General features: G+C 53.5%; 1 protein-coding gene across 1 annotated transcript in view; it reads right to left on the bottom strand.

Moving 5' to 3' along the window:
• Positions 1 to 23079, bottom strand: part of CCDC33 (coiled-coil domain containing 33) — a 107839-nt gene that overhangs the window by 66023 nt on the left and 18737 nt on the right. Inside the window, exons 3-4 of the mRNA XM_063091761.1 lie at positions 16526 to 16680; positions 844 to 977 (exon numbers count right to left, since the gene is read on the bottom strand). Of these exons, the coding sequence (XP_062947831.1) occupies positions 844 to 977; positions 16526 to 16680 (289 nt within the window). The remainder of the gene's footprint in view (positions 1 to 843; positions 978 to 16525; positions 16681 to 23079) is intronic.

A 23079-nucleotide genomic window follows, 5' to 3' on the forward strand; every position in this document is an offset into this window, starting at 1 on the left:
CAAGGGGAGAGGTGAAGCCTGTCCTCTCAAGGAGAGACTGCCTGCAGGAAGGTAGCCTGAGGTTCCACTGACTATCAAAAACCAGGGACATCTCTGGGCACCTCTCGTCTGTGCTAATGGTGCCTGATGCCAGTGTCCCACAGCAGTCTTGGCATCAGCCAGTCAGTACTCCTGTATGTCCAACCTGGGCTCTCTCCCAAGAGTTGAAATCAGACAGGCCCACAGCGTGGAAATACAAGTGTGCACATGCTTGTGTATACGCAGGTGACCTGGTGGCTCGGTCTGAGACCCAGGAGGACTAGGCAAGGATAAGGATCCATTTTAGGGACATTAAAATTAAAAAAAAAATCAATTTGAAGTAGCTGGAACACTGGAGCTACAGTAAGAACAAGTAATGCTGAGTCCTAGGTTCTCTGCTTACTGCATACTTGAGCTTGAGCCAGATATTTAAATTCCCTGAACTGTGTTCTCTTCTAAGCAATGGGAGCAGCGTGGCTCCTCCTGGGAGGTGGTGACTCCAACAAGCGATGCGTGGAGACATGCTAGGAAGCTGTAATGTGCCATTTCGGTGGGAGACAGTGGTAATAACAACCATGAAAATAATAACAGTCATAAAAAAGATAAGCTTGCATTGTCTGGAAAATTCATTTATGTGGAACAACTCATTTTTCGAGCAGGCTGGGGAGATGAGGCGTGACAGTATTATGATTTTTTTTTTAAGAGCTTTTAACTGAGCCTAAGGAGGTGTTCAGGTGGCTTCCAGCTGAGCCAAGAGGGAGACTGCTTCTGCCTTAAGTCATTGGTGTGTCTGTGTTCACAGCAACCCCCTGCCCCCAGCCTCACCTTCTCGACCTGCATCCTCAGCTTGGATTTCCACTTTCACTGTGTCCCCCCAGATGGGGGCTCTGGTGGGCTCCGAGGTCACAGATGTGATGGCCTTGGATCTCTGATTGTTTGCTTCCTCAGATGTGGTTTTCCTGGGGAGGGGAGGGGCAGGATGAGTCAGAGGGAAGGGTCCTGCCTGCTGCTTGCCCCCCCCTCCCAGACCCCACTGTCCATAAATCTGAGCAAGAGCTGGACAGAACATGGAGCGCTCCCTCCCACACATAGACATGTCATCCTAGGCTCAGGGGATGGCAGGCCTCTCACCTTGGCTGCCCTGCCTGCCAGGGTGACCACATTGTCTTGCTGGCCACGGCTAAGGCCTTCACTTAGACTCAGACACAGAGGCACAGGGAGAGATGGGGTGGGGTGGACACCTGGCCTGTCTGACTCCCTGCCCCTTGCCAAGGAGGGCTCTGCAGCAGGCGCCTGTGTGCACAGACTCCCACTCCTGACCCTCTTCTCTAGGTTCTGGTCAGGGGGAGGAGGAAGCCTCTGGGCAAAGTGGCTGGGCAGTGACCCCTGGATGTCCTCTCCTCTTGATCTTCATTTTCCTCACATTCTTGCCCAGATGCCCAGGCTCTGAACCTTTTCAATGAAATACACACATGCTACTGCCTTCTGAAGTGCCCACTTTATGCAGGGCCCTGGGCTGGGCACCCATAGCTGAGGCAGGGCAGGTTGAGGGCTTTCTGGCCCTTGTAGGTTGTTCAGGGCCAGGCTATTCAAGGTGAGGTGGGAGCTTGGTCCCTCTGTATCCCAGTGCACCCCACAGGTATCTGGGATAAATGCCCTGAGATCCAGAGCCATCAAATAGCTCAGTGTGAGAGTTAATATTTTTTCTATTGAACAGGTTATTATGTTAGGGCTGTAAACGGTGCTGCTACATTAACTGCAGCAATAACAGGGTGAGGAATCATCCAGAGACCCTGTAGCAGGGGGAGCCCCAGAGAGGGAGGCACAGTGCACAAAGGGTACCTCAGGGTGGGACAACAGCCCTTGAGGATGCAGTCCTCACCAGCCCTTGGCCCCCAAAGGCTCCAGAGGGAGTGTGGCATGGGCCAGTTGGCCCAGAAGCTCAGATCCAATCTGCTCCATGTGTTAGGAAGACCAACATGGTCCTTCACAGCCCAGATTGTTTCTCTCCTCCAGGAAGACTTCTGGGATCCCTGGCCCTCACTGCTCCCTCTGTCCTTTATTAAATGACACTGTGGCCTGGCTCCTTACTTCCATTCATCACAGCCCTGCTTCTGGGGGTAACCGTTCTTGTGGGAGTCCCAACTCCAAGCTCCTGGGGTCAACTGAGGACTCTCACTCTGCTTCGACAGAGGTGGTGTGACATAGTGATCATAACAGGGAGCCTGTAGTCAGGCCACCTGGGTTCTAAATCCCAGTTCTACTCTTACTGCCTGAGTGACTTTGGGCAAGGTATATAACCTCCCTGTGCCTTATTTCCTTCATCTGTAAAATGGAGATGGTAATGGTACCCATCCTGCAGGGTTATTGTGGGAGTGAAAGGAATTAACATGTATAGTGCCTGGCACATTATTAAGTACCATGAAGAGTTAGTAACTAGTATTGCTTTTAACTATTAGTATATAAATATGAACATAATTTCTTATTACTAACCCATAGCACTGAAGAACTGAGCCTCAGTGACCCTTCCATCACCTGCCCCTTTGCCCCTGGCCTGGCCTCTTCCCATTGTGACCCAAACTCTGTGTCTACAACTGGGGGTGTCTGGCTATCCTGGCCAAGGTGTGGGACCCTGGAAAGGGCACAGGCTTTGTAGTCACACAGAGCTGGGTTTTGGACCCACATTTATCCTGGTGGGGCCACCTGTCCTCTGAGCCTCAGTTCCTCCTCTGTGAGCATGAGTATTAGACAGAAAGCACAGTAAGATCCTGGCACCCAGGCAGGATCATTAGCCTGGAATAACCCAGTTATTCCATCATTTGTGATACAAAACAACCTGGTGTCTTCTCAAAGGGGAGGAAGGGAAGCACTGAGGGAGGGCTGGGATGAGAAGCTCTCCTGAGAGCCAAAGCTCCTCTCTGATGGGTGCCCATCCTGACCCACTGCCCCCGCATGCCTTGCGGAATGTGATCCCCCTGACTGGCCGAGGGGTGTGTGGGAGGCTGGGGAGGGAGGCATCAAACCTGGCAGGGTAGTGGAGCTCAGCTGGCCCCGCCGGCCCCGGGTCCCTTCCTCCTGGCTTTGTGACCATGGCTGTCTGAGGGCTGCCATGGAAGTTCCTCCTCATGCCATTCTGTGCCCTGATTCTCTCTCCCAATAGCCACCACCCAAAGTCAGAGACCTCAGAGCTCTCAGCAGCCTCCCAGTCCCCCTCCCCCCATCATTTCTCCTGCTCCCATGCAGTGACACAGTATAGGAGCAACAGAAAGGTGCAAGCACTAGAGTGTTTAAGGAGGAAGTCAGTCCCTTCTCACTCCACACATCACAAAACCTACTCCTGCACGGGCACATCCCTGGGGCTTCCCAGGGATCTTCAAGTGGCTCTGTGTGCCAGGACAAGACGAAACCCAGGGCATGACGTCACAAGCAGTACAGTGACAGGATACCGGTTGACACCTATGGTTCCTACTTGCCAGCCTGTCTTCTACCCTCTTGATCTCTCCAGCCTCTTGACTTCTCTGCTCAAGCTCCTGGGCAGCTGGCAGGAGGAATTCCAGGTGGAAAGAGGGGGAAAGGCGATGGGGCAAGGCCAAGGGAGCCCCCTGTGCTGACGTCCCTCAGGCAGAGAAAGAGTTAAGCTAGAGTTTCCCCCCACCCCCACCCCACACCAAAGAGGTCAGCAGGGCTAGGTGAGTGGAGATGAGGCTATTTAGAGGGTGGAGGCCCCAGGGGAAGTGGGGAGGCTTTTAGCAGGTGGAGGGAGGCTGTCAGCATAATGGCTTTTCCTGGCAGAGCTGACTCCTCTGGGCCTGATGCTATTCTAGAAATTGGAGAGCAGGAAGGGCCTCTGGTTCCTCACAGAAAATGAGAAGGGAGCCAGCTCACTCCCTGCTCCCAGCACCTATTCTGCACCCTGAGCTGAGTTCTAGCTTCCCCAGGCCCTGAAGGAGCTCAGGGCTCCCAGTGCAATGTTACAGCCCAGGGAACCTCTCCAAGACCTGCCTCCCCAGGCCTCCCAAGGGCTGTCTGCAAGGACTGAGACTTCCTCCCTCCCTGTCACCAAAGCCCTGCCCTGGCTCTACAGCCTGGCTCCAGGCAGTCAGGGCCAGGGGAAGGTAAGGGTGATGCCTGCTGTCTCAGGGCTCAGACTTAATCCAGCCCCTGCGAGAGCAGCCATTGCAGAGGTTGGGTTCACAGGTACAGTGCAGCAGCCCTGGGTCCCAAGCTGCAGGGAAATGTCCCCCCCCCCCAGGGTGCAGTAGGTGTGTGTGTGTGTGTGTGTGTGTGTGTGTGTGTGTGTGTGTGTGTATGTGTTGGACAAACTGCTGTCCCAAGCCAGGCTCCTGGGGCTCCCACCCCAGCAAGGGGTGGGGGGCCAGGCCCAAGTGCAGCTGTGAGTGGGAGGAAATGAGGAAGACTTTGCTTTCCTTCTGCAAGGTCACGACTAAGGGAAAATGCATTGCCTGGTTTCCAGGGGCTGCTGCTGTGAATGGAGGTGAGCAGGGGAGAAGCACAGGACACTGATGGGGAGAGGGATGGTGCTCCTCAACCGTCATCCACCATGCCTCCGCGCGCGCACACACACACACACACACACACCAGGCTGCCCCAGAGAGGCTGTGTGCCAAGCTGACACATTCTTTTTGTTTTTCACACTGACCCATTTTTACTGCCTGTGCCCCACACTGTCCATGCTCAAGCTGCCTCTGAGCCTTCCATTTGCACCAGAGCCTGCCTTTCCACCTGCCCTGCCTGTCCTCTTGACCTCCCTCTCCCCCTCAAAGCATTAGGGCATGGACAAAGGTCAAGGTCTATCCTCCTTCCAGGCAAGGCTTTGGGAGCCCAGGACATGGACAGCCTGGCTTGTCCTCAGTGGCAATCCCAGGGCAGCCACCAGGAGAGCAAAGGAAAGGGGAGGGCCCCAAATTTTGGGTCTGTCATAGCTGCTGGGGTCCTGGCTGGACAGGCCCCTGAATCCTGAAAGACCAGAGGAATGTTCCCAGAAGCCCCGGGGAAGGAAGCAGTCAGACAGGCACTGAGATGGACAAAGGGCAGAACTTTAGGTGGATGGATGGTGACAAGAAGTCTTGTGACCCTGTGACCTGATCCTCCATGGTGCTATTGCTGGCTCACCCAAGAAACTTAGAGGGAGATGGGGGGCACAGGTTCACATCAATAGTTCTTTAGGCCAGATGCCAGGGTGTCATGGCTGGGTCTCAGTTTATGCTGAGAAGGCAGGGCAATTTCCTTCTCCATGCAGCCTCTGTGCCAGCCTCCCCCATCCTCCAGGAGTCCAAGAGGCAGCCAGACTCCCAGGCCATACCCCCATCCCTGGAAGCACTGAAAACCCAGCAAATTCTCCCCAACCCAGGAGCCCAGGCTTATGCAACAGGGACAGGAGTTGGGGAGTTGGCCTCTGCAGAGATGATCATCTGAACGGGGTGGTCAAAGGCTGGAGTCCTGTGTTTCTGACCCTCCCTGACAGGACTGGGAAGGGGAGATTTCTTGGAGGAGACAGGGATTGAACAGAAGGAGAGGAGGACCTTCCCAACTGGAGCATAGAGTCTGAGGCTTCGGAGGGGGTGAGCTGGCTCACGGACAGGTCATAAGAAGGAGCTATTTGGCTGATCAAGTTCTGGTGGGTTGGGAGCTGGGTTGGGATAGTCAGGAGAGGAAGCTGTGATCCTTCCTGACCGAGTTCTCTTTTGAGCCTCCATCTCTGCATGCCCACATGCAGTGTCCTCTGAGGCCAGGCAGGTGGGAGGGAAGAGCCCTGGCCTCAGACTGCTGGCGTTGGCCAAGCTCCCCTGGGATTGCTGGGCAAGAAGTTGTGCCTAGGGGCTCCTCGGAGGAGGAAGCACTGAGGCAGGGACAGTCAGGTCTGAAGCTTCCTTCTCTCCCCTCTCCCACTTCACCGGACAACAGTCCACAGCAACACCGTCCTCCCTGCTGTCCCCTCCCCCAGCACCCTACACGGAGGGCAGGGCGTGCAGCTGGTCCTTGTGGGTTTCGAACTCTCAGGAGGCTGCCACTTAAGGCATGAGCAGGTTGTTATCCTCAGCAAAGCAGTGGGCCCTCATCCTGGGTATCATTTATTAATTGGACTCTTAATGAACCATCACTAATTGCCAATGGTGCTACAACACTACAGGCGGGCCTCAATTTACAGAATGAGTGATGTTGGAGCAAGGAGGGTGTAAACTGGAGGCCAGCAGCTCCCCATCTACAAGGCCCATTCCTCTCCCTGCACTTGTCTGCAGGAGTAAGGGCTGCTCTGGAAATAAGAAAGGGCACATTCCAAGAACTCTGAAATGAGCACTCTGGCAATGGCGAAAATCTTTCTGTAAAGCAAGAATGGTGCTTCCCCACACCCTTCCTACCTGCACTTCATCTGAAATAGCTGCAGCTGTCTTGGGGGAGCCCTTCAGGGTCAGCAAGCACCCCTCATCTGCACCTTGGCCCTCAGGGAGGCAGGCTAGGCAGGGCTATTCTTTCCACATGGCCCAGGAGAAAATCACAGCCCGCAGAGTTTTGTGACTGGTGCAAAGTCAGACTCAAGTGCTGGTATGTTGGGCGTTGTCGCTCCTTCTACCCTCTCCCAGGAAGGGGAATTTACTTGTTTTCCAGAGATATTTTTTTCTCTGTTAGAGGCTGGAGACATTGCAGGGCCAAAAAGAGCCCCTGTGTGTACCACCTGCCAGCCTTTGGAGTGTCAACCTGCAGTTGATCCTGTGGCCTAGCTGGTGAGAGTCCCTGGGGGCTGTCTTCTTAGGCAGGGAGAGCCGGGTCCAACTGTCAATCAACACCACAGCCCTATGGGGATGGAATGACAGTCCCTTGGCAAGGTACAGACTTGGGTGAGACAATCTTTGGCAAGTCTTGCCATAACTTGGGGTCCTTCCTAATGGACCACTGACTCTGAACATTCAGTCTTTCATGAGAATGCAACCTCAGAGCAGGAGGCATGTGGAAATCAGAGAATTCTTTTGATTCCTGAATCACTCTGATTCTGATTTCCAGCCTAACCCATGTGATGCTCCGTCCAAATTCTGAGGACTGAGGCAACTCCCTGCTTAGACCCAGAGTCCAGCCTTCTGCCCTTTCCCAAGAGACCTGCCTTCCTGAGGGGTTCTGATACCCAAGTGCTGGGGACTGGAGCCTGCTCAGCCACCTTCTTTGGAAATTGTGGGCAAAGGACAAGTGAGTAGGGACAGTATCGTCTGTTTTCTCCCCTGCCTCCCCCCACCTTCAACTAGGCGGTAAGCTCCTCAAGGCAGGGACCTGTCTTGCCACTGCTGGAGCTCAGTTCTGAGACTGGACACAGTGTTGAATAAAGGAAGAGGGGATAGACCATTGGAAAATCACGTGGAGACAGACGCAGCCCTCCTCTCTGCCACTGCAATGCCAGCCCAACTAGCCTACTAGTTGGGACCTGCTCTAAACTGTGACAGCTCCTCAGAACTGCCCTGGAATCAGCTCTTGGCTAGGAGGAGGTTTCAGATCCCAAGTTCTGTCCCAACAGCATGTTCCCAAAGGGGGAAAGCAGAGCCTAGCCCTGGGGGACTGAGAGCCTTGGCCCACCCTGCATCCTGACCTCTCCATTTGCCCGGGCACTGTGGCTGGGGCCTGGGTCTGGTTCTCCTGGCCATATGGACCATCCCAAGAGGACCCAGCCATAGTGCTGGGCCGGTCCCTAGACCCTGCTCCTCCGATACCCACAGAGCTCCCGGCATGCACACAGCGCTTCCCACAGACCCAATGCCACCTGGAAATCAGACAATGAGTGATGGAGGACGCTGCAGGTCATGCCCATCAGCACCTCCCGCAACTCAGGGCTGGCCTCTCCTCTGTCCCCACTTTGCATGGGAGCAGGGAAGGGAGAGCACACCTCCACAACTTCCTAAGCCTTCCTAGGCCAGTCATGCTGAAGGCCAGAGAGCTGGCTCAGTGTGCAGGCTCCCGGGTCGTGGGTGTGAGTCCTGGCTCCTGGCCCCACTGCAGCTGATGGTGTCACTCATCCCTTAATCACCTCTGAGCTCAGCTCCTCCCTGGTAATGGTGCTCTGTGTGTCACAGGTTCTAGATGGATGGTGGGGTCCCAGAGGAGGAGAGGGAAGTCTGGGTCTGAGGTGAGATACACATTGGCAGGTGGGTCCACGGGGCTGGAGCTCAGCAGAGAGGCCTGAGCTGGCTCCAAGGATTCCAGGACCTTCAGGACGAGTGAAGGGGGAAACCTGGGGTGAAGGAGAGTAGAGAAGCAGAGGAGAGGCCTAGAAATGAGCCAGGAGCATCATTTACAGGCACGATGGGGACAAAGAGGATCCTACAGTGGAGTGGCCAGAGACAGAGAAGGGAATCAGGAGAGGGGACTGTCCTGAGAGAGAGGAAAGAGGGTGCCTGGAGAAGGGGGGATGCCCACTCATACAAGCATAGAGGTTGTGCAGCCATGGGGAAGTCACTCCCCTGGGAGCAGAGGACAGGTCAGCGCAGCTGGGTGTGCGTTGAATCTGCCAGGTTGATTGTTCAGGAAGGGAGGACAATGAGGGGCCAGAGATCCTAACTGAGCAGAGTTGTCTGGTCTGCATGTAAAAGCTGGCTGATTTCACACAGAAATCTGGGTTTCTGCTGCTCTTGAAAAATTTAGAGCTGACAAGCCACCTTGTATCCCCTGTTAGATTCAGCGGGAGGAGGCGAGGCTGTCCCTTGGAAGGAGCACGTGCTCTCTGGTTTGCCACAGTGGCTTCTACTCCCTCCTGCCTTACAGGCTGGTTGACTCCAGGATTTACATAACTGGCTCAGGCCCTGAAGACTTTGATTCTGGCATACCTGGTGTAGCTCCTGCTGATGGAAGCTGACTGTGTGTGTGTGTGTGTGTGTGTGTGCGTGTGCGTGTGCGTGTGCGTGTGTGTGTGTGTGTATGTGTGTAGGGATGGGGGATGACAGAAACAGGGAGGGCACCAGCACAGGAGGAGACGAGTTGGGACCCAGAGCCTCCCTCCCTCACTCTTCACTAGACCATGTGGCATCTGACCCTGAAGCCCATGGGGGCCAGGCAGGGGCACAGGGATGCCAGATAAAGCCTGGAGGGAGGACCAAACCTCCTGACTGCTTGTGATGTCTGGGAAGGGAGGAGGAGCCCTGTCCCAGCTCTGTTCATGCTCAGGACTAAGCAGAGGAGACAGCCCATGCATAACACAATGACGCCAGGAAGGCGCCCTCTGGCCTGCCTTACTGCCCACGACCTCCCCGCATGCACACACTGGCTTCTCCTGGCAAGCATCGCCCTCTTGGACTGTTCCTCAGTGCCCCTGAGGGAGAGCTCATGCTTTTTGGGTCTGAATGAATGTTTCAGGCATGAGAAGAACTCAGGGGCCCTGGGCGGTGGTAGTGGGGGAACATCTGGACAGAATCTTTGTGCCTTTAGTCTGGCTGGGTGTCTTAGGCCAACCCTCCTTCAACCACTGACGCCAGCTGTGTTTACAGCTCTGAGATGCAAGGAAGTTCTCACTGAACAAAAATTCTGAGGCTTTGAGTCTCGAAGGACTGATGTCACATGGAGCAGGTGTGGGTAGGAAATGAGGCCACAAGACTGGGGCCCTGCAGGGGCTATGAAGACCCTGGGTTTCCAGGCCCCACCCAGGGCATGCTCCCCAACCTCATCTCTTTTCCCATGGGCGTCCTGCTGGGAGAGAAGGAGCCTTGGTCTCTGCTGGAGCCAGAGGCCAGATGGGAATATTCTCTTCATCTGCTTCCCTCCCACTGGCCAGCCATGTGACCTCAGACAGGTGCCTTCATTCCCTTGGGCCTTGGCCTCCTTGACTATCACATGGGGATAATGCAACCTGCCTCCCAGAGCTGCTATATTAGAGCCAGAGTGCATGGATAACTGAGCTTCTAGTGAGCTTAGAGTGAGATATAATCAACAAATGGGGGTTGCCTTACTCCTGGGACTGTCCCATAATCACTGTCACTGTCACCATATTATTGTTAGTTTTGCTGAGCCCAACTCTCTGACTGCTGAGACAAGCCCACCTGTGAGTCATGCTGGGCCTCCACCCACTCCATCCAGATCCCTGCCCTCAGGGGCCCTTGGCTAAAGGCCCACAGCCAGACAGGGAGGATGGGTCTCCAGACCAGTCACTACGTCTTCTCTGGAAGTCTGGGCTAGGACCCTGATGCCAGTAGTTCCCTTCCAAGAGGGACAACCACTACATGAAAGACCAAGGCGGGGAGTGAGGTGAAAAGAACTTTAGGATTTTGGATCATAGATCCTGGATCCATACTAGTTCTGTAACCTTGGAAATGCTCTGAGACTCAGGAACCTTATCTGTAAAATGGGGATAATGTTATCAGGTGGTGATTAAATTACGTGAAATGCATACACTCCTAGCACATTTGCCAGGTATATGGTAGGCACTTGGTAAATATAATTTTCTTTAACTTCCCTCTTACCAGAACCTTGAACAAATGTCCTACTTTCAATACCTTCTCTAATTAGTCACCAGGGTCAGGGCTCAGTCTGTGACCAAGGCCAGGATCAGTCTTGGGCCAGGGTCAAGGCTCTCAGGCTTATCCAAGAAAACCAAAGAACCTCTGAGCATGACTCTAACTGGTCCTGAACTCTGCCCCACCCTCCTGTCCTAGCTGAGCCAAGCCTGCCCCAGAGGAAGTGGCACCTTCCCCTCCCAGTACTGGCCCTGTCCCCACTCATTAGCTCTGGGCAGAAGGTGGCCAAAGAAACAGCTGCCAGCACTGGCAGCCCTGCCATGCCACCTTTGGCCAATGGTCAGAACCCTGCAGGCCATCTCCTGGCTAGCCCCTCCCCCACATCTCATCCTGCCCACTGGGGCACTCCAACCTGTCAGTGCCACTGCCTTCCTGGACCCTGCTGCGCTCTGACTGGCAGGTCTCTCTGTGCCAGGCTAGGAGACAGGTGCTGGGCACTGTTCAGGCACCAGGGCCTTGAGCCAGGCCCAGGCCTGCCAGGGGAGACCCTGGCCTGGGCACTGGCCCAACAGACCTGGGTGTAGAATCTGTCTCAAGTGGCACAGCTGGGGCTCTTCTTGCCTCTAAAGAGCTGAAACTGTTTCCCAGGCCAGAGCACAAGGCAGCCAGGCAGGCCACACCAGCATGGAGGCCAAAGCTTACATCCTGGCTGTGGGAAGACTGAGGCTCAGAGAGGGGCAGGCCATGGCCTGAGATCACACAGGGAGTCAGGGGCAGTGGCCGGACTCTGAGTCTTCCTGATCCCAGTCTGACTTCTTTCCACTGGCCTGTAGCTCTCTTTTGATAGATCTCACGTGCCCACTGTGAGTGCTGTGAAGGACTCCCCTCACCCCTGTGTCATGCTTTAGATCTGCCAGCATCTCCCACTGTCTGGCCCCACCATCTCCACAGCCCTTTGAGACAGGTTCCGAGGTAAGGCATTTAGGCATTGAGAGGTGAAGTTACTTTCTCAAAGTCACACAACGAGCTAGAAACAGGGCCAGGTTCATTCATTCACTCAACAATTATTTATTGCCAGCTTCCTATGTTCCAGATACTGTGTTTAATAACGGATATAGAGGGCTGGCTGGTTAGCTCAGTTGGTTAGAGTGTGGTGTTGATAACACCAAGGTCAAGGATTCAGATCCCCATACTGGCCAGCTGCCAAAAAACAAAAACAAAACCAAAACAAAAAAATAGAGATATAATGATAGGGATATATTGGTGAGCAGAACAGACAGCAGTTGCTCATGGAACTAGTGGGGCACAGTGTGTGTGGGGGGAGCACTGACGAAAAGCCAATAATCACATCAAACATAGTGGTGACACTGCCAAAGTATGCAGTCCCATGAAAACATGTAATGTGGGGGTATTTGGTCTGGTCTAGGAGATCAGGGAGTACTTTCTTGAGGAGGTGATGACTGAGCTGAGATCCGAAGAGAGGAAGGGAGAAGGTTCTGGGGGAGGGAGAGTGCAAAGGCCTAGGGTGGGAGGGAACGGGGTATGCTCAGAGAACTGAGAGATGTCCAGTGTGGCTGGAGCAAAGAGAGGGAGGTGGGGGTCATGCTGCTGGGGAGCTGTAGGGGCCGGCAAAGACCCAGCCATGTGGGCCTGGAATCCTTTTTACCCTGGGAACAATGGGAAGCCACTGGGTTCCTTTGGTACCATGCTATCACAGCACCGAATGGTAACCTGCCTTTGAAGGGGGCTTGCAGGAGGGCCGGATTAGATGTACCAATGTGGTTGGAAAAATAGTGCAGTAGTCTCTGTGGGTGGTGGGGATGGTGGAGAGAAGCAGCCAAATTCAAGAGACGGGAGAGACATTGACACGACATGGTGATAGATCGGATGGGGGTGAAAGAATGTGCGACTGACGCCAGAATGGGGATGAGATCATACGGACAGAGTTTAGAGAAAGAACATGACCTAGGGTCGGACCCTGAGACAAGCCTGTCAAAGAAATAAAGAGATGTGGCCTAGAGGAAAATAAGAGAGTGGGGTATCCTGGAGGAGAATGGACTTCAAAGAGAGGGAGTGGTCACAGGGGCTATGCCACTGAGAGATCATGCCAGATGAGATGCCTGTTGTACGTAGGGTCAGGCATGATGGTCACTGGCGACTGTAGAGAAAGTGATTTCATTGCGGAAGTGGGTCAGATTGGAGGCAGATCAGTGGCTTAGATGGAGAGAGGCAGAACCACAAGAAGAACCAAGTGTACCTGCTGGTCTGGAATAGTTTCCACTAGAGGAGGCGCCCTCTTACTGGTTGGTGCCTACACAGGGCTGAAGGTGGCCATACCCCAAACAAGGGAGGCACCATCCTTGGGCCTGAGACTCTTCAGCTCCTAGACGGGTGAATGAGTGAACAGCTTTGGGGCACTCTCAGGCCTGTGCTTCCCCCACCCCCAAACCATAGGCCTGCTTGCTAGGGATGCAACAGATCCAGAGAGAGGACAGAACCAGGCTGAGACTGGGGTCCCCAGGGTCCCACTCCCAGGCTGAGGTGAGACCACAGGGATGGTGGAAAGCAGGAAACCAAGCCAGGAGACTAAGCTCAGGACACCAGAAAAGAGATGAGAAAAAAATGTTTAGAAAGAGTGTGGAATTATATACACACGTACATACATACATATATTAGCATAATTGAGGTATAATTGACAAATAAAATTGTATGTATTTAAAGTATACAATATAATGATTTGATATGTGTATACATTGTGAATTGACTATCATAATCACGTTAATTAAGAAATCCATCACATAGTTACCGCTTTTTTTTGGTGAGAACACTTAAGAGCCACTCTCAATCAAATTTCAAGTATGCAGTACAATACTGTTAGCCACAGTCACCATGCTGTACACTGGGACTTATTCATCTTAGAACTGAAAGTGTGTACCCTCTGATTAACATCTTCCCATTTCCCCATCCACAGGCAACCACCTTTTTACTCTCTGCATCTGTGAGTTCAACTTAGATTCCACATATAAGTGAGATCATACGGTGTTTGTCTTTCTGTGTCTGACTTCACACAGCATAATGTCCTCTAGGTTCATCCACGTTGTTCTAAATGGCAGAATTTCCTCTTTTTTATGGCTGAATAATATTCCATTTTATACACACGAGGGATATTCATATTCTCTTTTAGTTTTATTTTTCCATGAACTTTTTGAAGTACCCTTGTATATATACCACATTTTCTTTATTCGTTTGTTGACAGACACTTAGGCTGATTCCATATCTTGGCTATTGTCAGTAACGCTGCAGTAAACATAGGGGTGCAGATATCTCTTTGAAATACTGATTTTGTTTGCTTTGGATATATATCCAGAAGTGGGATTGCTGGATCATATGGTAGTTTTTTTGAGAAACTTCCATACTGTACTAATTTATATTAAGGCTGTACTAATTTACATTCACACCAACAGTGTATGAGGGTTCGCTTTGCTCCACACCCTCAACAACACTTGTTATCTCTTGTCTGTTTGATAATAGCCATCCTGACAGGTGTGACATGGTATCTCACTGTGGTTTTGATTTGCATTTCCCTGATGATTAGTGATGCTGAGTACCCTTTCATATACTTGTTGGCTATTTGTATGTCTTCTTTGAAAAAATGTCTTTCAAGGTCCTTTGCCCATTTTTTAATTGAGTTATTTGTTTTTTGCTATTGAATTGTATGAGTTCTTCATACATCTTGGCTATTGACTCCCTATCAGATGTATGGTGTGAGAATATTTTCTCCCATACCATACCATAGGTTGCCTTTTCATTTTGCGGACTGTTCCCTTTGCTGTGCAGAAGCTTTCAGTTGGATGTAAAACACTTCTTTATTTTTGCTTTTGTTGCCTGTACTTTTGGTGTCATATCCAAAACATCATTGTCAAGACAAGTGTAAAGGAGCTTTTTCTGTATGTTTTCTTCTACGAATTTTACAGTTTCAGTTCTTCCATTTAAGTCATTATGGATAAATAAATATTTTTAGAAGCATTGAAATATTCATTACGAACAAAATGAATACCCCAGTGGACTTTCTCATGCCTATTGTATGCTTTGTTATTGTGTTTTTGTAATTAGAACATACAGGAATATAAAATTCTTTCCAGAGTCTGGGACCTCTAAGGGTCTGTGTCCTCCCTCTGGGGCTCCCGCCGGAGTTGGGTGCTAGCACAGAAAGCCCCCTTCAGGTCCTGACAGCTGGGCCTTCATTCTCAGAAGCCGTCCCTTTTCCTTCCATTTGCATCTCATTAGCACCACCTCCAGCCCATGGCTGCTCTGCCTGGAGCCCTGGAACGCAGGCAGCAGCCTGACCCAGGCCCTGCTCCCGGTGTGGAGAGGGGTGCAGTGACACCTCTCCCGCCTCCCCTGTGTCCTCCATCCTTGCACCCCTAAAACTTGCAGCAACCCCTGGGAGGGCGCAGGCGGACTTGGGGTGTGCCCAGCTTTCCACGGCCCCATCCGAGCTCTGGCTTGGGTCGCCTAGGCTCCCAGCCGCACGTTCCCATGGCAACGGGGTGATGGCTAGGGTCGTGATGCCTGCCAAGGAGCAACACGGCCACCCAGCTCCCCGCCCCACCGCCCAGGCTGGATTGGTGACAGGCAGAGCCTCAATCTCCTGAGATGATCGGCGATAATTGGTTTATGGAAATAACTGAGGGGAGAAGGCGAGCTCCCAGCTAGAAACCAGCCTCCCTGCCAAGCCCGCTCCCAGCCACCTGTCCTTCCCTCACCACCCAAATGGAGTTGGGGGAGGGAAGGGCTGAGGAGCTGAACTGGCTTAAAAGGGGCTTTTGAGGCCAATGTTTCACCTATTGGTCTCTAGCACATCTACCCCCTTTAACTGTGTGTGCCCACCCTGCACCCAAGCTTGCTGTCATAGAAAACCAGGTGTTTATACCTCAGTCATGCCCAGGCCCCTAAGTCTGCGCTGAGGCGTATGGTGGGCACATTGTTGGGGAAATGGAGAAGGATACCTGAGATCCATCCTTAGGGAGCCCCAGTTTGGAGTACAGAAGGGGAACTCATAAACCAGATTTACGTTTAGTGTTTCAGATCACTGTTGCTACTGCTGTGGGGCTCCAGAGGAGAGAGAGCTCAACTCTGGTGGCTGCCTGGAGGAGGAGGCATCACAAGCAAGGCCTCGAAGGTGGAATTACAGCAGGTGTTGGTGAGAGGCCTGGAGCGGGCACTCCCCAAAAGAAAATGTGGGCAAAAGCCTGTAGGCAGGAACTGAATGAATGGTGGAGGAGAGGAAGGGTAGTATAGCTTGGGGAGAGGCTACAGAGGCTCCAAAAGTCTGCAGAAGGGCCTAAGGGAGGCCAGACACAGTAAAGACTGAGCAAATGTCCAACAACCATAGCAAAGTTTGGGTAGATGGAGACTGTGTTGCCACTGGCCTTTCTGGGAAAAGTGAGGCCCATGAGTGGGCAGCAGACATGGTATGGCAGGCCTTGGACACAAGGCTGGAGAGGTGTGTACTCTGACAACAGCTGGCAGGAGGGGGATGTGGGGTGCATTAAAGAACAAGAACTAGGGAGGGCCCCATGATAGGAAATGACTGAAGAAAAGGTGGGGACCACAGGGGAGGGTGGTTATGAGGGCCCTACCCTAGGGCTGGGCATGGTGGAATGGGGCACCCAGAGGCCAGGAGAGGCAGTGTCCAAGTCTTGCCTTCATCTGACCATCACCCCCCTCTGAGCCCAGCCCAGGCCTCTGCATGCAAGGGCCCTGCTCCGCTGAGGTCCAGTTGTGGCCAAGCCCTGCCCAGCTGGATGTGGGATGAAGGGGTGCTGTCTGGACCCCTTGGTACTCTTCCTTCCACAGCCCTGGTGAGCAGCTTCCCATGTAGCAGAGAAGATGTCAGGCCTCCCATGTGCAGAGCCCACAGCCCCTATGTGATTCACACTTGGCTCTTCATCACAGTCCCAGTCCTAAACCTTGGGGTGCTCATATTCCAAATATTCATCCCCTGGTTTCTGCTCAGAGCCTCAATACATCCCCTGCCCCACTCTCACCTAGCTACTTACACTACCACATAGGGCCATGGCTCAGAGCCATCCTTGCAGGCAGGTAGGTTGGTAGCACCATGCAGATTGACCATGATGGTCTCCTTATTAGAGGGAGACAGGTGGCTGATCTCAGGCTCCGTGCTGTGGGAGGGGTCCAGGGGGGGCTCTGGGCCCTCAGCGATCTGTGGGGAGAGCCAGGGATGAGGGGCTTTTTCCAATGCAGCACCTCCCTGTACTGCCTCTCTATAATATCTAGCCCTCCTCACAGCTCCCCTCTGTCATTCCTCCACCCACTCTGGAACCAAAGATCCCATTTTCTCCATTTTCTCCATTTTCTCCCTGCCTCTGTCCCCCACCCCACATCTCTCAGTGCTTCTCTTGCCTCTCCCCCAGTCCTGGATCTTTCCTGCAGAATGAGGACGGCCACCTCACCTTTCAAGTCTGGTCCCACCTCTAAGCCTTTGCTCTTACAGGTACCCTTGCCTGTAATTCCTAAACCCCACCCGCTTTTGAGGTCCTAGCAACTGGCCACCTTCTTTGGTCTCTCCTGTAACCTCATGTCAGTCCACCTGTCACCTCAGGTCCCTCCTGTGCACAGCACTTTACAGTTTACAAAGCATATCCACATCTGTGGAATCACTTAACACATTAATGGAGATGAATGAATGTGTCTGTCCCAGAAGCTTCCGCCATCTTCAACCCAGAGAACCCTGTGGACCAGGAAGGAGGAGAGGTGACTGTGCATGCACGGGGCCTCTTAGGCCAGTGGCCCTGAGCAGATGCATGTGCAGGGGCTCAACAGCTCACGTCCTGTGGATTCATGGCCCAAAGGACCATCGTGATGAGAATTGCTGAGAGGAGATGGAAGCCAGGGCTGGCTGGGGCAGCCAGGGAAGGCGGCTATGAAGAGGAGGCCTTAAAGGGCTGGAGAACATGCTTGAGTGGAGCCAGGCAGGACGAGCCAGAAAGCAGAAGCTGGAGCGAAGCAGCCGAGTGGGGAGGGGAGGGAGCTCTCCAAGGCCCAGAGGAGGCTCAGTTTGACCTGGGAGGTGGTGGGGAGTCAGGAGGGTGCTGGAGCTGGGGGTACGTGTGGTGAATAAACAGCATGGGGAGGGGTGTGGATGTGGGGCTGCTGTGGCTCAGGGGGTGTCCCAGTCCTCCCTCTGCACTGGCTGGCTGACTCTCCACTCCCTGTGCCTGGAGTTGACACAGCTCACCCAGATTAACCTTTGCCAGGCCTCACCTGGCAGGAGGCCTCCCCTACCCTTGGCACCAGCTGATGAAGAACCAGAGAAGGACCTTCCTGGCCCTGGGAGAGGAGCAGTGGACCTCTTCAGGTTGAGGACAGGAGAGGCCCCTGGGGGGCTGACCCTCATCCTTTCAGACCCTGCATTCCACCACAGGCATTGGTGAGGTGGGGGTCCAGAACGATGTTCTATTACACAGAGGGGAGACTGAGGCCCAGAGGGCAGCAAGCAGCTGGATCCTGTGCTAGCTTTTGCCCAGATGGCAGCCCCAGCAGCCTCCCTGGCTCAGTTGGGCCGGCTCCAATGAGCAGAGAGTTAGGAGAAGGAGATTGAAGCCTTGCCCCACCCTGGACCCAAAGCAGCCACGCTCTGAGAGTCAGTTTCCCCAATGAGAAATGATGTGGGCTTGGACCAGCCTGTCTGGAACCCACCCTGCTCCCCCCCTCGAGCCTGGGGGTCCTGGGCACAGTGCTGCCCCTCCTGGCTGCGGGAAGCCTTGGGCAGAGGGAAAGGGAAGGGCAGAGTGCTTAAGGGTCTGCTGAGCCCTGAGGACTTTAGGGAGGTTGCTTCATTCAGTTTTGTGACCTAGGAGCCCCATGCTACTCTACATACCCTTGGACAGCTCCCCGGGGCATCTACTGGCATCTGAGTTAAGAGCCTGAAGCCCAACTCTTGACATCGCCTTTTCTCTTCAGACTCCTCTTCCCTCTGTCTGCCCCAACTTATGGTGACTCCGTTCTTCCATGTGTCAAAGCCCCAAACCTTGGACTCCTCCGATTCCTCTCTCTCCCCGTCACATCCCTTATCCAATCCGTCAGCATGTCCTGTCAGCTTGACCTTCAAACCACATCTAGAATCTGACACCTTCTCACCATCTCCGCCACAAGCGCAAGCACTTGGGTGCAAGACACGGATGTCAGCGCTGGCCTCCTTGGTGCTCTCTCTGTGTCCTTTCTGGCCCTCCCTCCACCCCCTCTCATGTCCCATAGCAGCTGGTATGATCCTTTACCAATTTGAATCAAACCTTATTAGTCCTCTGCTCAAAATCTTGTAGCAGCTCACAGCTCCTCTCAGAGCCTTACAATGGCCCATGAGGCCCTACAAGATCTGGCCCAGGAAACTGACCTCCTGTTGTCCCAAGAGCCCTGTTGCACACTCCCCTGCAGCCATGAGGCCTTCTGTTTCTCCCACACCACACTCCCTCCTGCCTCCCAGCCTTTGCCCTGGCTGTTCCCTCTGCCTGGACTGCTCTTCCCAGATGTCGCCCCAGGACTGTCATCCCTGTGTCTTGCACCCCCACTTCCTTTAGCCTTCCTGGTGCCGGCTGTGGTCCTTGCCTAACAAGATGACTAATTAGGAAGTGAGAATACCACCCGCCCCCAGCCCCAGAAGTGGCAGTCCTACAGAGGATCCCTTCCCTTTCTCTGACTGAGGAGGGTACCTCCCCACCCCTCAGGACCCAGCAGGGCCTGTCACCATCTACAGAGGTGTTGATGAGAGTTGCCCCTCCCCTATTCCCCTGCCAGGCAAGAGTGGGAAGAGGGGAGGGGACCCCTGCCAGGGGGAGTGGGGGAAGGCAGCCAAAGAGCCTCTCCCTCCCCATGTCAGACTGCCTGCTTTCTAGTGCACATCACTGCAGCCCACGCCACTCCCCAGCAGCTTGGGTCTCCTGCTTTAGTGCTATAGGAGCAAGACTAGCAGCTGGGGGTTCAAGAGGCCTAGGTTTCAGCCTAGCTCTGCCCACAATTGAGGCCACTTCTCTGAGCCCCAATTTTCCAACTGGCCAGTGGGGAAGTCTGGAATGGTTTGGGATTCAGCTTTCCCAGTGGCTGATGTGCTTGAAGTTCCTGCAGTGAGGTTTGGAGAGGTGATCAATTCCCGTTGGTGCAGTGAGGGCACAGGACCTGTCACGAGCTCCCCAGGGCCACAGAAGTAAGGGCTCAGAAGCACGGCAGTGGTCCAAGGGCTCTTACTGACTCCCTGGAGCCCAACTAGTCAACGGCAGACCAGGCCTTGTGTTGTGTCCCTCCTCCTCTCCTCCTCTGGGCCTTGCCCTCCCTTGGGGACAGGCTTCTGGGAAATAAAGCTTGCCAGGGGTTGACAAGAACTGCTCACGCTTCACTTCTGGGTGTGAGGCTAGCTGCCGGGCTGGAGTCTCCTGGTGAGGCCTGCAGGTGTGTGCCCGCTGGGCAGGCTGGGCGCAGGGCCGGGAGGGCCTGGGGCCAAGGGTGAGGCCCAGAGGAGGGATGGTGGCCAGGGCTGCCAACCTTCTGCTTTCCCCTCTTTCCTTCCTACATCTGGGTGGGAATCTGTAGGCTTCCCTCAGAGATGTCCTGGCATCAGGACCAACGTCCTTCCCCCACCCCTACCCCTGGCCTGCACTGGAGAATTTATGAGGGAATAGAGATTGCATGTGCTGGGTTACATGTGGGGCAGTGAGCTGTGTGTGGGTGGTGGTGAAACCCTCCTCAGTCTCTGGTCGCACAAACCCATCTGTGGTGTGATGAGCTCTGGGGAGGGAGCTCGCATCCTTGACTGTCTCCTCCGGGCTGGGAGCAGAGCTGGGAACTTACTATTGGCCTCTCAGCCCACTCTCGGGTAACCCACACAACATTGCTAGGGTGCGGAAGTCAGCAGGCAACTTTTCTGCCCAGGGTCACACAGCCAGTGGGCAGCAACGGGTTGTGAGTGCCAAAGCCTGCCTGATTCCAGAGCGCAGCACTCAGCTGCTTCACTGGGCCTGGCACTCAGGCAGGCCGGAAGCTGCTCATGCCAATGCCTCACCCAGCCAGACAGGTGGCCTGGCCTCAATAAGCCAGGATTAGCAGCAGATGTCCCAGGGAACCTGGGGCTGCCTATCACTCTAGGGATTTTTGGAGGTGTGTTGTGGGGAGAGAAGTCAGGAGTGGGAGTCAGAGGACAGGACCTGCCGTGAAGGAGTTAGCGGCCCATTGAATTCGGCTCCCACGGGAGGGGCTGGGAGGCTTAAATTCGTTCTGGTGGGGACAGAAGTGGAGGGAGACAGATTCTTCCAATCCTCACATCCTCCTCCCTCTTCCCTTGCACCCCTCCTCCCCCAGCAATCTGGGAGGCCATGAGAAGCAGAGAAGCCCAGCTCCACCCACCAGAAAGGTCCTTCTTCTGAAAGCTGCACCAGCTGGAGAGGCTTTGCTGGGCCCAGTGGAGGGAGCACTGGACTGGGAGGGGGCACTGGCCTGGGAGGCCGGGGGTCTGCCTGGCCCTGATCTGTCATTTGGGCAAGTTATTGGACCCCTGTAGGCCTGTTTCCCCAGCTGCATCACAAGGGCTTTGAGTTAAAAATGGTCCCTCATGTTTCTTCTAGTTTTAGTATGTAAACTTGCCCAGGAGGTATGATAACCAGCGTAAGGCCCTTTTACAGGTGAGGAAAGAGACTCAGAGAGTCTGCACTGAAGCACACAGCTTAGCTATGGGGGCAGAGCTGGAACTGGAACCAGGGTCTGTCTGACTCCATGATCTTGCTGCCTCTGCTCTAACCTAACCATGCTTCTTTAGATGTGGGGTTCATTCTCTGGGCTACAATGTGTACCCGCTTGGGCTTATAACCTGAGTATTCATTGGTAACAGCAACAGGGATTGTAGTATTTGGAGCAGAGAGGCTTTTCAAAAGATGACAAAAATCTCAGAAATCATAAAGGATTGATAGGTTTGATTACATTTTAAAAAATCCATACCAACTTCTATAATGGCCAAAATTTACCCCAATACAAAGAAAAGACAAATAGGAGAAAATATCTGCAATATATATAGAAGGATTAAGATCACTCATACACAAAGAGCACTGAAATCTATGAATATCATCCTGACAAAAAAGACATGAACTAGGGATTCACAAAAGAAGAAATATGAATATGTAATACTATATATATACATTATGAACATCATTACAGGGGACTCTACCCAGCTATTAAAAATGTTTCCCAAAGCTACGAATTAAATAAAACAACTCCAGCTCCTTCTCAGAGCTCCCACACACGTTCCCTGGATGCCCAAATCCAGCTTGGTGGGCAGGTGGGAACTGGCTGGCAGCTTAGGGCCCCCAGGTCAAGCCAGCCTGGTGCCTGGTCCTGAGTATGTGACATTCCAGAGGAGGCTTAAAAGGAGGTGGGGTCGGGGTGGGGGGCTGGACCCTGGGGAGAGGTTGGCTGTTGGCAGAGAACACCAGGAACCAGAGATATCAAAATCAAAGGTAATAAGCATGGAAACCACACTGGGGCCTGGCTGGGCATCCCCAGCTATTTGGCTTACTTAGTTTAAGAGTGTAGCTGCAAAGAGCATATTCCCAGTTAGCAGGTACCTGTGCGCCTTTGGTCTTAGCTCTTTCTGCTATCCCCACAGGTAAGTGACACAGTCGAGAGCATGGGCTCAGCCTTGCCAGTTAGCGGAAGGTAGGGGAGCCCTCATATTGAACTGTATTTCATTGCATTGAGATTCTAGTCCCCTCCTGGCAGGGCCTTGCTGCTCTGCAACAGCCTTTAATTAAGCACCTACTATATGCCAGGCACTGTTCTAAGTGCTGGGGATACAGCAGTGATCAAAACAGACAAAAATCTAATTCTCTCCAGGGATTTGAGTTTCTATGTCCTGGGACAGAGGGTCTGGACCTCAGAAGGTCAGGGTCAGGGCTGGGAGAGTGTGGGGGCAGTGGAGTGACAGCACGGCTAGGGCAGCGCCCTGGGAATCCCCTGGGAGACCTTGAAGGGGGTGATGGGCCCCCTCAGTGGGCTCTCAGAGCCTGTGTGGCCCCAGCCACAAGAGGGCAGAAACAACCCAGAGAAGGGCAGTCAGAGTGACACCACTACCTGTGAGCCATGTATTTCTGCTCCCACGTGGCCGAATGGCATAGGACATTTAACTTGGAAGAGCCACGGAGACCACCTCACTCCCTATTGCACAGGTGCAAAAACTGAGGCCCAGAGAAGGGAAACTCGTGTCATGATTCAGGAGCAAACAACACAAGGGACTAAGAAGGAGGGCTGGATTCATGCAGATACACAGCCCATGCCCCCAGGTCTCACCTTTTTCTTTTTCCTTCCCATCATCTTGCGGGCAGGAGTGTTTGGCCTTGTTTAACAATCTTGGGGACCAGTACCTGGTATTGGGTGATCAGGCATCAATCCTGCCCAGATGGCTGGCCTGGACGCCTCTGAATCTTTGGGGATGGCAAACAGTGTGGAGCCTCAGTATGGATTGGGGGCTGCCATATACCAGCTCTGGGGCCTGGAAAACAGGGGAAAGCGGGGAGGGTGGACAGGTGAGGTCAGGGGCCTGGATCTTTCTCAGCAG

The sequence above is a fragment of the Cynocephalus volans genome, chromosome 3 (assembly GCF_027409185.1).
Source record: "Cynocephalus volans isolate mCynVol1 chromosome 3, mCynVol1.pri, whole genome shotgun sequence".
Classification (NCBI taxonomy): domain Eukaryota; kingdom Metazoa; phylum Chordata; class Mammalia; order Dermoptera; family Cynocephalidae; genus Cynocephalus; species Cynocephalus volans.